The 16,407-nt window shown below is 31.0% G+C and overlaps 1 protein-coding gene and 1 long non-coding RNA gene across 2 annotated transcripts; both read left to right on the forward strand.

The window, feature by feature from the left end:
• Window positions 1–5,831: 5,831 nt before the first annotated feature.
• Window positions 5,832–8,698, forward strand: LOC121120464 (facilitated trehalose transporter Tret1). The gene is made up of 9 exons (XM_040715339.1): window positions 5,832–6,016; window positions 6,075–6,216; window positions 6,275–6,445; window positions 6,512–6,679; window positions 6,756–6,976; window positions 7,028–7,168; window positions 7,241–7,426; window positions 7,490–7,702; window positions 7,759–8,698. Exons 1-9 carry the CDS (start codon window positions 5,945–5,947, stop codon window positions 7,906–7,908), a joined length of 1,464 nt encoding a protein of 487 aa, XP_040571273.1. The 5' UTR covers window positions 5,832–5,944; the 3' UTR covers window positions 7,909–8,698.
• A 6,289-nt stretch (window positions 8,699–14,987) lies between these two features.
• Window positions 14,988–15,914, forward strand: LOC121120444 (uncharacterized). Its single transcript, XR_005865060.1, has 2 exons — window positions 14,988–15,275; window positions 15,336–15,914. It is a non-coding gene; the product is annotated as an uncharacterized lncRNA (long non-coding RNA).
• The last annotated feature ends 493 nt before the right edge of the window (window positions 15,915–16,407 follow it).

Below are 16,407 nucleotides of genomic sequence, written 5' to 3' on the forward strand. Positions count from 1 at the left end.
AAAAAAGTGGGGTTGCCATCACAATGGTTAACACTTTTATGTTGTTAAACCATTTGAATGCTTAAAAAACTTGGGGAAATAGTTGGCCCTTACCCAACGAAAAAACCAGCTAATGAAGAGGCTCATCGCAAATTCAAGGAATATAAAAACGTATGAAGAGACAGTGATTAGTTGTAGAAATGATTAATGACCAATCCACTATACCACAGATAGTTCCATACCAAGGATATAGTATTTCTTCATGGCGCTTATTTCTAGGGGTCAAAATATATATGGAAATGGGTAAAATACTGTCACTGAAGATGAGGAGTGCAAGATATCAAATTTCTCGACATTCTCTTATAAAAGTCTACTACTCTATGGGAAACCAGATATTATCTGTTTTTTTGTTGAAAGCCCAAAAACATACTTTTTTCATACTTATATATAAATTTATAATCCTGAGAAACAAAAATAAGTAAATATTATATCTGAACGTAACACAATCCAACACACATCTGATATGGCTTACAGAAAAAGCAATAATAAGAAAAACGACCTTAAAAATCACAGCTTTTTTCATTTTTTTTCTATACCAGCACTTCAAAGTCCGAATTAATGACTATCGTCGGACAAATGAGCTAAAACGTCGAGTTTTTTTATATATTACACCTCCCAAATTTGTTGGTATGATTTTTTATTACATCTCCGACAATATATTATAACTTGCACTTGACTGATGATGGTCTCCACCTTAAAAGCCATTGGAACATTCGGATTGGTGGTCACATCCCAATCGGTGTCTGACGTCTAGACTTGTAGTTTTTTTTTAAAATTTTACTACACACATTCTTACCAAAGAACTCAACTTATTACACTCCTAGAAAATATGTGCTGAAGTTTTTATTTTCTCGCTACAGAATGTGCAGTTCAAACTCTCATCCTCGTTATTCCACTTATTTGTTAAAATCGATTAGGTAGGGGTGTCATTTTTGCTTGCTTTAATGAAGTAATAAGGTTCTTAAATACTATTTTTATATCGAAATTAACACTTGGGAGACCTAGTCTGTCCAACTGTTGTATTACCAGCTTTTCCGCTGAGGTTTCTCCCGACCTAGTAGTTCAATTCTTATTTATTTATTTTTTATTCACTCCAGAGCTATGAAAAAAGGAGTTGCTGGCCCAAAGCGCCAAGTTCCTTTGTACTTGAGGAACAGGGAAATAGTCCTCCTGTGAGCCATGAAGTTTGGAAGGCCAACTCCTCGTTTATTCTAAAGCCTGAGTTCTCAAGCAGTGGTAATATTGAGGAGTGAATAGTATTCATTCCTTGTATCCAGTTTTGGGTTTTAGTTCAGGGGTTCTTCATGGCCTACAATCTTGCTAACTTGTAAAAAGGTTTTTGACCACTCTTGATACATTCTTTTCCAGAACTAAATTATGATATTTGTCACTGGAAAAAGGTCTAAAGGCCCTTTAAATATGTTCTCCTTTAAAGTGTTTCCTCTGGTTTCTTTGTACCTTGACGCTGCTGCGTCACACCCTTTGTTAATTAATAGTGAGCGGCATCTGGTCGCTATTGTTTAGAGAGCTTTGACTGCTGAAGAACCTGTCTCCTCCTTATGGCTAACACATTTAATAATAATTATCTGTATGTCTGCGTTTGTGTCTTATTGTCATAAAAAAAAGGGTGACATTTAACTTCCAAAATAGTTGTTTACTGCCATTAAGGGGGAGGGATCTGAAAGGTATGAAAGATATTATTTGCATCAAGATGTGAGGCATTTAATATCCCGTCCTCCTAGTCTTGCTCACTTATTTGCTAATTTGTATTCCAAATCACTTTTTCAAAGGAGATAGAAAAAACATTGGGGAATACTTTCTTTCGTCTCGAATACTCTTAATAACCCCAAGTGCGTAAATGAATTATCTTGTAGGGGGGTACTTGTATAAGATATTTATTTCAACAGTAAGTGGCGGTTTCTATTTAGTTCACGCATATGGACCAAATATTAAATGCTTTGCCTTCTTTTAGGCAAATCATTAACGTCTTCAAGAATTATTTTATTTTGTTACTTGGTCATCTTAAGGTGTTTCTATATAAATCAAATTTTCGTTAACTTTATCTTCAAATATTGACCATACTTATAATGGAACTTTACTTATCTGATATTGTTATATTTTTTACCCCAAAGTATTGTATGTCTTTGAGAATTGGGAAAAAGTCCTCACGGATCAATTAAGCACTTGCTTCTTCTTCTATCTGGTTAAAAACAACTAATTCACTCTGTCAGATCTTGTATCAGATCATAACAGGATCGAAGCTGATGTTCAACAATATCATTAAAAAAAAAAAATGCTTTACTCATCATTGTAACTCTACTTTTAATCCAATGAAAATGGCTAATTTGTTGATCTCTACCGTTAAATTCACAACACTAAAATTTATCAGAAGGAAAAGGAAGAGAGCAGTATCATTCTTGAACGGGAATTCACAAGGAATTTTGATGCTCTTTCATAGGCGCTTCCTTAAGATTGTTAATCTCACGTGGAAGTACAAAGGGGGATTTGATACACTACTAGCCATATGGTCCGAAAGATAATTTGACGTTTCTTCGTCGTCTAATATGCATCTGCAGACCTTTGAAAAAGTTTTGTGCATCCAATACTTAAATATTTTCTTTTTGTCTCCATCCTACATTTTTTAGTTGTATAATTTTTATTCATTTGTTTTCTACAAGATCATTTTACTAATTTTATTGAAGATTTTTATGAAATACGACTAGTATTTTTATTATCTTTTGACTAACCGAGTTAATTAATTGTGATATTGATTTTTGTATAGGAATTTAATTGTGAATTAAAATGTTTATTTATATATGTAACCTCTCTAAACAAATAAATTCCTTTCGTAAAAAAGAATAATAATAATAATTCACTGCGTCACAGAAGATAGTTTTGTTACATTATAAAATATAAATTTTTTCACATTTTTTCACTCATTACAAAGTCATTTTCCTCAATATTCGGAAATTGATAGTTGCTTTTGAATTTGATATTCCTTATTCATGTTCTGCACTATCTCTTGGGACATATATGTAGGTTCCTCCAAAACAGACTCAAGTTCCGATACTGGTCATTTAATAAGTGGTTCGTAATTTTTTCTAAGGAGGAGAATGCAAAATCTCTGAAAATACTCGAATGGGATGAACAAATGTTATCTCCACTTGGAGTTCTTATTCTTGAAATGTTTTCCTAAACATCTTGATTAAGGCGATTAACAATAAAATATTCATGTCCTTCGAATAGGTAGGTTTATTAGAAATCAAAATTCCCTTTTGCTAATAAAATAGATTTGATACGCTTGATATTTGTTCAGATAAATGTTTCCTATGCCCAAAATTGAAGCATTTTTGACACTGAAATTTGATTCCCGAAAACTTGTTTTTATTAGGTATCCTGGAATGGGTACAATCTTTGGTATGGTTCAGGGATCAGCAATCAACTACGCAATATAGTCGCTGTCATGCCATAGTTCTATATTTTTCCTCAGCCTTCGCTTATAAACTGGACCAAATTACTTCATCCACGCAACCATTTTTTCCTGATTGTCCCTCTTCAATGTATTGATGAATGCCACTGCTAGTTTTTTCTTTTTATCAACGTTGATTTTATTTATTCCTTTAAGCTTGAAGACAATTGTCTCAGATGCACCGTTTACATTCTTTACATTTAATCTTATGCTTTCTTTAAGATCATGGATCCTTCCCCTGACATCAATAGAGAATCTAGCATAGAAACAGGCTTGACTTTGGCCATACCTCAGAATAGCTCCTGATAACTTGTGTTCAATGAATCCATATTTTGCCGCAATATCATAGACATCAATATGCTTAATATTATCCCCTTCATAGGCTAACCTTTTTTCATTTTTATTAAGAGAACAAACGTATCCCATATAAAACTATTTCCCTGGTTAACTCGGACCTCAGTATCATTGTAAAATGATTTTTTTTAAACAAAAATTTGCATATCCTTTGCCAATTCTTCCTGACTTAGAAATCTAAACCTTTTTTTTTCCAGGAGGTTTCAGAGATTATACCATTGCTAATGTCCCGATTACTTTTTCTCAATTACTACTCAAAAACAACTCTTCCGATGAAGAGAGGAATGCGAAGAAAAAAAAAACCCGTGTGAATTGAATCCCAAGAGATAGTTTAAACATATGAAGGCGGAACACTAGTAGATAAAAGTCTAAGAAAGAACAATTATTGAAAAAGAAAGATGGTTTAGTACTCTATTTCATAAAAGTTACATTCCTGTGATTAAAAGACCAAAGAGTAAATTTGGACGCTGAAAACTACAAACTGTACCCAAAAGATCCAGGAGATAGTGGCATCAGAAAAAAAGTTTTTACCTAACATGTTTTTGAACAACCTGTACCTTTTCTTTATGGTATATTCAGATACCCTCTATTAAGATCTAAGTCGTGGCATTTAAAAATATCCAAGTCCTACAACAGATTCGAAGTTGATAAGATAGGCAAAAAATACTTAGTCTTACTTATTCTCCCTCAAAATTGGAGGAAAAATGATCATTCGGTCTGTAAAGCTAATTAGTATTTTAATAACTACACGTCTTTACTATTCAACTTCCTTGTATTAACTGCAAATTTGCGCTCTTTTATTTCCTACCTAAACAACAATCAAATCACAATACCCTACAACCTCTCAATGGGATAAAAGATGACATCACCACAGGTCCTTTGCAAAAGACAATGACAGAAGGAAGTTTACGGCCAAAATCTTCAATTCCACAGTAATGCGTTTGTGAAATGCCAAGCGTCAGAATTTAAAACCTTTTATAACGTATCATCTGAAAGACCTCTCAAAATGTACGTCGAATGATTGGAAGTGTATTATCCCTTTTGTACGTGAAGGACGCATGACTAAATCAATAGAGTTAACCTTTCTCAATGCAAAGGCTGCTTGCATAACATGTCCTCATACGAACCTCTACAGTCCTGCAAATTGGGGAGTATTTTAGTGACAGCTGTAGCAAGATATGCAGCTTTATTATTGAAAATACATTCCACGGGGAAACAACGATTCTTGGACGATAGCAGGGAGAGAGATAAAGTACTTCCCGACTCTTTCTTTACAATTACAATAAGATTTTAAGGAAATTAAAAAAAATAATTAGCAAACCTATATTGTCTGTTTTATGTTTTTGATTGCTTGATTGTTTTTTGTGCCGCTAAAACTTTAATTTTACATTGTGATATAAATTTTATTATATTTTTCAAACTAATTGACTTATGTACTTTTATCCATTTTACTTTTACATGTATTTAAATGTACAAAACCTCGAATTTTAATGTTACTTCAACCGTGTTTAAACTGTGCTTAAAAAAATAAAAAAATATTGATAGTACGGGACCTTTTAATAAAAGAGATGAAAATATAGGAAGAATATATACGTCATTAATCAAACAAAATTACAGATCCTCTAGCTATAATGCTTGAGGTTATAATCTAAAATAAGGTATTCCTCTTACTTTATAAATTTGATGTTGGACTTGGAAATAAGATAATGTAGAAATTAATATTGTTTTACAATAATTTTATTATTACTAATTTCACAAGGTATAATACGTGAAAAACGATTAAAGTAGTAGGTTATATAGTTGCAAATATCCAGTTTGTCTTTGTCGTTTTTTCTCCTTATATATAAAACGGTAATCAAGTTAACGTAGGTGTACGCGTGGGAGTACGTGTAATGATACTACAATTGTATCTGTAATCTTAATAAATACAAAAAAAGAACAACAAATGATAGGCAATTGCTCAATTGATCTCAAAAATAATACTTCTATTTTTAGGCTGGATAGGATCCATAAGTTAATTTGTATCTAAATAAGTACAATAATGATATTGTAATCAATTTGAAAACCAAAACCCCAGTCGAGATGACAAACAAAAACTGCATGGAGAAGACAAGCTCCAAGCCATTCCTTCTACAAAAACATGTGATACGTCAAGTAAAATTTAATTTTATTAAAGGAACAAGGATTTTCCATGATTCATAATTGAATTTAGATATGGGTCTCTGGACTAGCAAATCTTCTTCAAACCATGCAAGGTTTTGTGGTTGCTATGTCTTCGATCATGATTCCACAATTACTTCACACTAAGAATGAAAATGAGTTGTATCTCACGGAAGACGAAGCAACATGGTTCGGTAGGTCCCCTTACCTCACCATTTATTTGAGTTGACTAATGATCCACATTCATTTTAGCAAGTATATATTGTTTTGGGTATCTTTTGGGTTCTTTCATCGGCGCATTTCAGGGTAACTACTTTGGTCAAAGAATTTCTTTGATCATTGATTGTATAACGGCAACTACTGGACTCTTAGTGGTAGGATTAGCACCTTCATTTCCATATCTGTGTATTGGACGACTATTATGTAGGTTAATAGAAGAGAAAAATATATTTCTAAGATAATTGATCATCCTTTATCTAAATATGATAGGTGGACATGCATGCGCCTCTGCTACAGTGACCATACCGATTTATACAAGTGAAATAAGCCTTCCAAAAGTTAGAGGTATCACAGGAAGTTTTTTTCTCAATTTTTATCTTGGAGGATATTGTCTTACTGTTATACTTGGATCTGCTGTCCATTGGAGAATCACAATTGGTAAGATACTGACTATATGCTGTGATGGTTTTATAAAACACATGGAATATTTATTACTAAATTACTTATTTTTTAGTTTCATTGGTTATATTTCCGATTTTTTCCGCCATATTTCTCTCCATGGCACCCAATTCTCCAATTTGGCTTCTTCAAAAAGGAAGAGATGAGGAAGCATTTAAAAGTCTTTTATATTTCCGTGATGATATTCTTGAAGTAAGAGAAGAAATAGCAGCTATTGCAGAGAATTTAGTTATAAGCAAAAAGAAAAACAAAAACATGGAGTCAAATAGTCTCAGTGTATTTTCTGATAATTCAAAATTTTACCAAAACTAATTTCTTTCAATCTAGGATCGATTCCGATTTAAACTAAATAGATTGAAGTCTCCAGAATTTGTAAAGCCTCTAATGATTTCAATAATTTTAACAGCAGGTTTTGTAGAATGGAATGGACTGGGTGCTATTTCATTTTATATGGTCAATTTCATTAAAGTATGTCATTGATTTAAACTTACATTTTTCCTCAATACTTAATTCTTTGTCAATTTTGCTCTTTATAATAAGGAAGTCAAAATACCAGTGGACCCTTATCTAGGAGCCTGTATCAATACTATAGGGAGAGCTGCTTTTGGAATTCTTTCTACTGGATGGATCTCCAAGTATCCAAGAAGATATGTTTTTCTCACATCTATTGCTGTTATGATCCAAGGGACATTAATGATTTCTGTTTACCATTACTTGTTAACCAACGTAAGTAAATTTCTGTCATCCCATTATTTTCCATTTCAAAATTGCTTATTATTTTTATTATAGGATTATTTTGTCAAATATGGACTTGAGGAAAATCTAATTATTCCTTGGATTCCAGCCATAGGATATTTACTGACATCTTATAGTTTTTGTTCAGGCTACATTCAAATCTCTTACATGTGTCAGGGTGAACTTTTACCTTCTGACGTAAAATCCTTTGGGAGTGGCATCGTTGGCTTTGTGGATGGATTATCCATGTTTGTGTCTGCTAAAACTGTAATGCTCTTTTTTCGTTATTTATAGTGTTAGTTACATAATTGTTTTCATTTCAGGCTTTAACTTTGTTGAATTCTTTAGGGGTAGTTCTTTATTTCGCCTATTGTACCGTAGCCTTGTCAGTTTGTTTCATATTTGCCTTCTTCCTCTTACCGGAAACAAAAGGAAAAACTTTACAAGAAATTGAAAATGGATTCCGAAAATAAAGTACGGCTTTCAAGACAAATCCATTGGTTATTGGCAGGTCATACATAATATATATATTTGATAAACACATATGTCTAATCGTTTGGTCTCGATTTGTTTATGGCTTAGAAGTCTTCCCGCGAATCATACTTTCGCTTTCTATCTTCATATTGGAAACATCTACAAGGGAAAAGTTGAAACACAATTATTGGACAATTTTCATAATCAGGAAACCCTTCTCAAAGCGAAGTGAATTATATTTCTTACCATTAGAATATGAGAATATTAGTTTGATATCGAGGGTTTTGTGCTCTCTGTCGAAGTGTAGACTAAGATATGAGGCCCGCAGAGATCACAAAGAGGTTGAAAATAATGATGTTATTATTATTCATGGCAGTTACAAGAAAAAGTTGAAGTGCCTTCCATAAAAAGATCCCCTCTATGATAATCTCTCAGTTTACACAGTCCGACTCCGTGCACAAACTCCGTAAGATACGAAATTACAATATCCTTCATATAATGAGACTTTGCATCTTCTTTCAAGATCCTATAAAGTGGTAATCCAATAATATATATTTTACTTCGCATTGCGAAGGTCTTTCCTCATTATTAAAAGGCTATGATGATTGAGTTACAACTTTCTACTTTCGCTGTCTCCAATTTCGAAATAGGAAGAGAAATTATGACGTGTGGGCAATCTTGTGAAGCGTATCCCTCCATTCTTTTCTGTGATTATCTTAATGTAATTTATTGTAACCTTATATTTAAAAAATAATTATAAACAATATAAAGACACTAATTGTCATTCAATTTCATGGTACAAAATTACTCTAAGAATGTAGTGACGTGGTTAAGTTTATGGAACTGGAAGGAGAAGAATAATTATTATTTATACCCTTTTTTAGAATTATGATCCTATAACATGATATAATCTTCATAGTATTTCGCAACTTTTTCTTGAGAAAGAAAAAAGTTCCAAATAATTATTGAATCAATCAATATTTAGAACACCAATAAGGTGTAAGAGTAGGTAGTACAAAAATAAACAGCTTATAAAAATAATACAGAATGCATTTTGATGTTAGGGTGGGTTGTAATGGTCCTTAGTATTGGGTTTGTTTCCGTTATTGGTCCTTAAAAAAACGTTCCAAAATTTTTGAGCAATTTGACATCATTTCCACTAATGTCATGGTAATTTAACTCATTTTCACGATTAAATGAGTTCGATAAAACTTTAAGTATCTTTCATAAACATGGATATTTTGCTATTATTCTTAATTTTCATTTAAATTAAGTATCAATTATTTTACTAGAAAATGGAGGAGATTGATTGATGATGTCGTCACTACCTGATATCGATGATGACGTCATTAAGTAAATATTGTTTTATATTATTAAGTTGTTAAAATTTAGCACGAAAAAAACCAGATGTTAAGACTTTTGGGACGTTACATATCTAATTTAATGAAATAACTCTGTGAAAAATATAGAAGAATTGATGTAGCTCAATGAACAACGCGCTCGTAAGAATTTTTCCCTTGCATTCAATGTGCATAGATTAGCGCCCTGGTCATTTCTAGAGACTAAAATATACTTTATGGATATGGATTTCACACAAGTGTCCTAATTCAGATGGAGTAAATGTAATACTATAATTTTTACTTATACTTAATCAGTATTAACTCCATCTGACCAAAAAAAAAAAAAAAAAGATGATAAATAACTTCACCTGATTAAGCAAAGTTACTCGAAGAATATATTATTAGAATAGAAGTATAGGGATTTAGACTGGAGTTAGTGATTTATTTTCTTTTAAGGCTTTAGGACTATTATTGAGAGCTATATCTGATGCATCTTGTACATTTTATTATTGGGGTTTAGGCTTTTATAGGAGTAAATATTAAAAAAAAATTAAAATCATTAATTTAAAGTAAGGAAGATAATGATGTTAGCTTGATTCATGGTCACGTTGGATACAAGAAAAAACCATAGTGCTAAATACAATGATCTCCTCCGCCCTCATTCCTCCATAAGAAAAAAAAATGCTATTTTTTCCACATAACAAAATGACATTCCATCTATTTGTATGATCTTTACATATAGTAATTGTCCAAATATCTCGAAAAAGTCAAGATCCTTTTCCTCCTACACTAATAATTCTTGGCATTTCTTCCCTTAACCTGGCAATGTTATTTTCTTATTATTAAAAGATTGCGATAATTTAATTTCAAGATTCTGGTTACGCAGTGTCCAATATCGTGATAGAAAGAAAAATTATGTCCTGCAGGCAAACTTATACAATGTAGCCTTATATTTGCTCATTAATTAATAAATGTATTAAATGATTATCACATTCAATAGGGTTTTTACAAATATCATTTGAATGCACCCCGTAAAATATATACAGTATGCACTTGACCTTTTCAACAATATATATTTTTAAATTGAGCTTATGTTAAAATTTGGTACACCAATATAAAATATTAATAAAATACACCAAGAGGGATTGCGATAAAATTAATCATAAATAAACGTTATAGTTTAAAATTAACCCCTAAAAATTAACAACTTATGTTTGTACAGACTATATAAGAATATACTAATGTCTACACCCTACTGCTACAAAATACGGCTACACAAAATATGAAAATAATAAAATCAAAACAGACAAACAAACAACAACTACATTTACGTTCTTTTTGTCCTCCTCATCAGGTATCTACTTATTAAACATTTAAGGGTTGTGTATAACTTACATGACGATTGTGGGAAAAATCAAACAATATCTGCAGCGTATTTCCATTCTCGTAATGGGGGATCCTTAAGGAAAAGAATGCGTATCTTGCAGCAGATGTTATATAAAATTTCCTCAAAGAGTGAAAGGTTATTGGACACCCAGAAGTGAGGCAGTTCGCAATGTATGCTTTAGCGCTAACTAAAGCAAAACAGATATCCCTAGTTTCTGGGGTATTATTGACAAACGAGCACTGGGGAATGTAGTTGCTTAAATGAAAAAGATCAACATTCAATCAACGAAATATCAAGGACCAGATAATGCTGGGCATCTTGTAAATGCATGGATGATTGAGTTCGATTTCTTTCCACAGTCTTTACAGGACGAGTTGAAGTAAATACAGCCCGTCGAAATTTGGAACTGAGTCGTAAATTTTTTATCCTACTTGACAAAAGTGAGGGACTCCATAATTATATTTTCCCATTTTTGCAGCAGGTCAAGAAGATCAAATTTTCTTTGTATTATTTTCTAAGGGAGTATGAAGTAACATCTTTAAATACCAAGGTATAAAAGATGTATGAAACTTAGTTGTTCTTAATTTTCCAAACTAACCCTTGGTTCTTGTATTGTAAACATATCATGAAAAGTTAAAATTTCTTTGGAAAGAGCATCAATATCGAGACTTATTATTTTTTATGCTTTTATTTCAAAAGAAGGCTCACTGCCTATTTAAGGGATAATATATATTAGTATAAGCTCTGCTTATTATTGTGTTCAAACATAAAAAATTATCATATTGAAAAAAAAGTGGTTATATTACTACAGAATATTAATAATAATACTTTTTTTTACCACTTTTGTGCTATCAAAGTTTAATCTTTGAGTATATTTAGTTCAATAAGTAATTTAAATTGATGACAACAATAGTTTCTTTGCATCAATTAGTTCTTGTTTGATTCTAAATTGTCATTTTTATCTAGGTTATCAGAACAAGTAAAATTTTGAATACAGTATTTTTAATTTATGTAAATCTTGGTTTTTTCAAAAAAAAAAGAAAAAAAAAAGATTTATTATATCGAATGCGCCATGTTGACTAGATTGCATCAATCCTTTAAATTGCATTGCACTTTTAAAACTTAAGACTTGACATACTTAATACTCAAAAATTAGTAATGGTGGGAGAAAATATCTTAATTGCAAGTTCAAGTAAAGTCCAAATTCTTTTCCTCAAGAGTCAAGTTGAAGTCCACAAATTTATTTTATACTTATTTTTCGTTCATAATTATTTAATTAATTATTGATTTGAATCTTAAGGATTTTTTTATTACAGCGTGAATTAGTTATAATTAAGCAGGACATTTTTGTAAAGTGCAAGGAGAGGGCAAGAACGTCCCTGTTGATATTTTGGGAAATTTTATTTTTGTAAATACCCTAATGCTTAGTTTCAAATATTTGATTTTTTATTGCAAAATATTATACAAAGATGTTTTTATTTTTTTTACAAAAAATAAAAACATTAAAAAATTCTATTTTTGGCATCAAGCTCCACAAGATAGGATTAAGTCTTGTCAATAAGCATAACCGTTGTGTATTTATATATATCGACTACTTTGAAAATATTTTAACTAATAGGATTTACCCATTATAAGAATTTTGATCCATTTTTTTAATAATTTTCACTATGGAGGCAATAACCTTAACACACCAGATTAGACGATTAGAATGCTTTATTGACTGTGATGGTCCAGACTCACTCATCAATATCCTCAGTTATAATAAAGTATCAGAGAAGATAACTACTCTTCTATATATGATGAGTTGAGGTTCATTTGTAATAATTAGGCGCCCCAAAAATTGATCTTTTTCGTAGCAGGCGTCAAAAGTAGCCTTTTCAGCCTCATAAGGGATTCCTATTCCACTTTAACCAACCTTAAGACTGTGTAATTTGCTACAGTCAACTTTGTTACCTGTGTCCGAAATGACATAACAAGATTTATCTTAAAAACCCTTTTTAGCCGTTGGGTGTCAATTTTCGGATTCTATCTCTATCAATACTTTTGGTAGAGTTTTTAGCGGTAATTTTTTTCTATACGTGGCAGTCAACATATAAATCAAAGAACGAAAAATTCCAATTAAATTTTTTATTTCATAAATACATACATATTTGAATCAACTAAAGCTTTATAAATATTCACATTTGTAAATGAGTTAAAATACCTAAGAATTTTGACTATAGTTTACAACCTTTTATTTGATTAATGGGACTAAATATTGGAATTGATATGGCTTTTCAATTAAAATCTGCCAAGTTCTCATTCTTTAATGATGACAATCAATTTTGGCTACTCTAAGTACAAATTACGCAGCCTCCCATTCGGTTAATAATCATAATTTGTAGATGGAAATTGACGATAATTTTTCGAGGAATACAAATGTAATCCACGCTCAATTTTGAAAAAAAAAAAAAAAACATTCTAGTTTGTTTTTTTGTTGACTGGCCACATATGAGCTTAAGCTACACTTGCTCGCTGTTAAATATGAATTCTCATCAGACAATCAACCAAAAAAATCAACAGCCAAACTAACTTTGCTTTATAAACATTGATATGCACATAAAAGAGTTGGGGAGGGGGGTAACCGTTTCTATGAACTTATAGGATATCAGGGCCCCTTAAGCAATCTCTACCATAGTGTTTACATCAGGGATAGGCAACCTTTGAGACATGGAGTGCCATCTTCAACATTTCTAATCAACGAGTTTGCCACTATCAACGATAATGGTACAAAAACACACTAACTGGGAAAATGTTATAATTTGTGCGTGCCAGTCAATATACCTCCGCGTGCCATAGGTTGCCAACCCCTAATTCACATCATTGGGAACATTCACTACCTCTAATTTGTGGTCGCTGATGCAGCACTAAATAGTTAGTTATTCGGATAAACCAATCCGTCTTTAAATTTGGAAATAAATATTAAACTGCGTCTTGTTAACATAGTTAAATAAAATTTGCACATTTTTAATTACGTTAACCATATTTTCTATTTAAAAAAGAAAGGTCACTCATCAGGAATTAAATAACAATGACAACAGCTCAGGATAAAAAAAACAAAAAATTAAATTGCCAACTAAAAAAAATGGGCGAATTACAAAATACGCCACATTTTCTTGACTAGAAATGGGTGTATTCTACGGGTAAGAATTAACTTCTACTCTCCACTTTTAAAACTTGTTTGAACAAGTTGTAATTTTTATAGAGTGGTCATTTTACGTTCAATTACATTGTCAGGAGAAATGGTTGTGGGTAATTTGACTATTAATTCATTGCAAGTAATTTTATCTTTAAAGATTTGATTGTGATACAATTTCATTGCAAACAATTATATTATGATACAATTTTATTGCAAGCAATTTGATTATGGTATAATTTCATTTTAAGCAAAGTTAATCTATTTTACTTTCATTGAAATTTATTTTGTATTCAGACAATTAAACTATTGTATAAAAGAAATTGTGACGAGACACTTCATTTTATTTTTCAAAATATACCTCACCAAATAGGTTGTGTAGATGGACAGCTGCTCCTTAAGGGGGATCAAAACCTATTGCCACCACAATACATGCCACAATCCACAGTTTGAACATCGCTACAACAGATTATCAAATTCCTTGCAATGAAATTGTACCAAAATAAAATCTAAACAGGACTAAACAAGGGCTAAAATATCTTTTTATGGGAAAACACTTTTGAACGGAAAAAAAAAATACTCTCAAAAAGTTTTTATTTTTTTATTTTCTGAAGCCTCGAACTAAACTCAATCAAAATATTTAAGGACTTGGACTTATGAGAAAAGACTAGCTATTCATGTTTGACTTGGAGTGAAAGTACTTTTTCTCATATTTGGACTCTTATATTCCAATAAAAAATAGAATAAGAAAATATTTATTTCTCATGAACCATGCAAGTCCTTTTATAAGGTAGGACCATAGCTTCTAAACTATTAAACAGTTTAAAAAAACTTATATCAATGTACAAATGTTATTTAGTGTATAAATCATATTTCAAATTCAATGATTAACTTTTGATAGGCGAATATTGTTTAAAATTCATTAATTTCATATAGTAAAAATGAATATTGAATGTTAAATAACATATCCATTTCCATCCCATCACAAATCTGGATTTTATTTATTTGGTATAATATGTCAAATAAATTAATGAGTTCTTTTAACAGTCCGTTAGTTTATTTATTTATTTTTTAACAGGTTTTTTTTTAGGCATTTTTTTTGTCTTTGTAGTTTACTAAGAACTGATAAAAGTGCATTTTTATGCAGAAAATAGTTGTATTTTGGTGCAATAAACATATAGATATGTATATATATATGATGTGTTGTTATTGAGAATCATTTGTAGTGTCTGTCATATTAAGTTTTTTGAAGGGTATGGTCATATGGCTCTCCAATGATAGTGCAAAAAAAAATGTCTCTCTCTATATTGGATGTTGCCACTCCTATTTTAGATAAAAATATAAACATATATACACATTACACATTATTTATTAATATGTACTGTTATAGGCAATAAAAGACGGAGTAGTGATGCCACTCGTATGGAATTTAATATATCGTAGGGATAAGTTATATTATTGAAGGTAAATAATTTCTTACGATTATCCCTTCGTAGGGGCATTTTATCTTTACTTTTTCTTTAGTAAATCGGAATGTTATCGCCATATAACCTCGTACAGTAAAAATAAGATTTGACTATGACAATGAGAGGGATGAGTTTGAATTGTGTTGCTTGGTAGTTCTGGTTAATCGTTTAACTTATTTCGATGGATTTTTCGAAGGATATAAACTTGTATCTACCATTGTTCCAATGAACTCATATATTTTCACTTAATTGAATAGAATGTCCTACCTACATGACTCTTAGTTATAACTTGATGTTCAGGATATCGTTCCTTTGAGTAGGATCTTTGGCTCACTCATTAGCTCTCATCTCAATTAATGGAAGAATAATTCGTTGTTAATATACACTTTAACATAAAGGTATATCATAGTGACTTCTTATCTTGTAGATCATGGACTCAATAATGTATCAGCCGCTGCAGATTATAAATTGAATAGTTGTATATAATTTTTTATTGAATTAATAACTTAATTCAATAACTTCTTCTCGTAATTTTACGTCTTTAGTAATAAGTCTAAGAAAACATGTAAAATAATATAAAAGGGATATAAGTCGGATTGTCAAATTGGTATTAAAACAATTATTCTTTTATAAGAAATTGAGTCAATTGTATATTCTTTCAAAAATAATTACACCTTTTCCATAAAAAATAGCAAAAAATAAGAGTAAATAACATTGATAGATGGGAGTATACAATTTTGATACCGGAGTCCGCGCATCGGGATGTTTCTCTTTACCTTCATTTCAATGGATAATCTTTATACTTAGAATATTAAATCATAAACTAACATATTTAATATTGTATAATATTGTAGTAAGTTTCTTTATGTTAGTTCTTTTTTTTTATTTGCTCGCTTAGTTACTCTAACATCTTCTGTTTTTCTTTCAATTATTTTCCACAAATTCGTCCGCATTTAGAAGATTATCTTGATCTTAGAGTAATCTTCTTATTCCCTTGAATCTACATTTTATCACCAAATAATTATTATTGAACTAGAGGTAGTACCCGCTATTGCTTGGAGTAATTAAGCGTTGGTTAAAGACAAATTTTGCTTTAATAATATAGAAGATAATTTCAAAGAAATCCTGAG

The sequence above is a fragment of the Lepeophtheirus salmonis genome, chromosome 6 (genome assembly GCF_016086655.4).
Source record: "Lepeophtheirus salmonis chromosome 6, UVic_Lsal_1.4, whole genome shotgun sequence".
Lineage (NCBI taxonomy): Eukaryota > Metazoa > Arthropoda > Copepoda > Siphonostomatoida > Caligidae > Lepeophtheirus > Lepeophtheirus salmonis.

Bases quoted from the DNA above. Each gene is read 5' to 3' on its own strand.
- LOC121120464 (XM_040715339.1), top strand. From the start codon at position 5,945: ATGACAAACAAAAACTGCATGGAGAAGACAAGCTCCAAGCCATTCCTT. The intron at 6,217-6,274 runs GTAGGTCCCCTT...CATTCATTTTAG, and splicing joins AGACGAAGCAACATGGTTCG to CAAGTATATATTGTTTTGGG. The intron at 6,446-6,511 runs GTAGGTTAATAG...TAAATATGATAG, and splicing joins GTGTATTGGACGACTATTAT to GTGGACATGCATGCGCCTCT.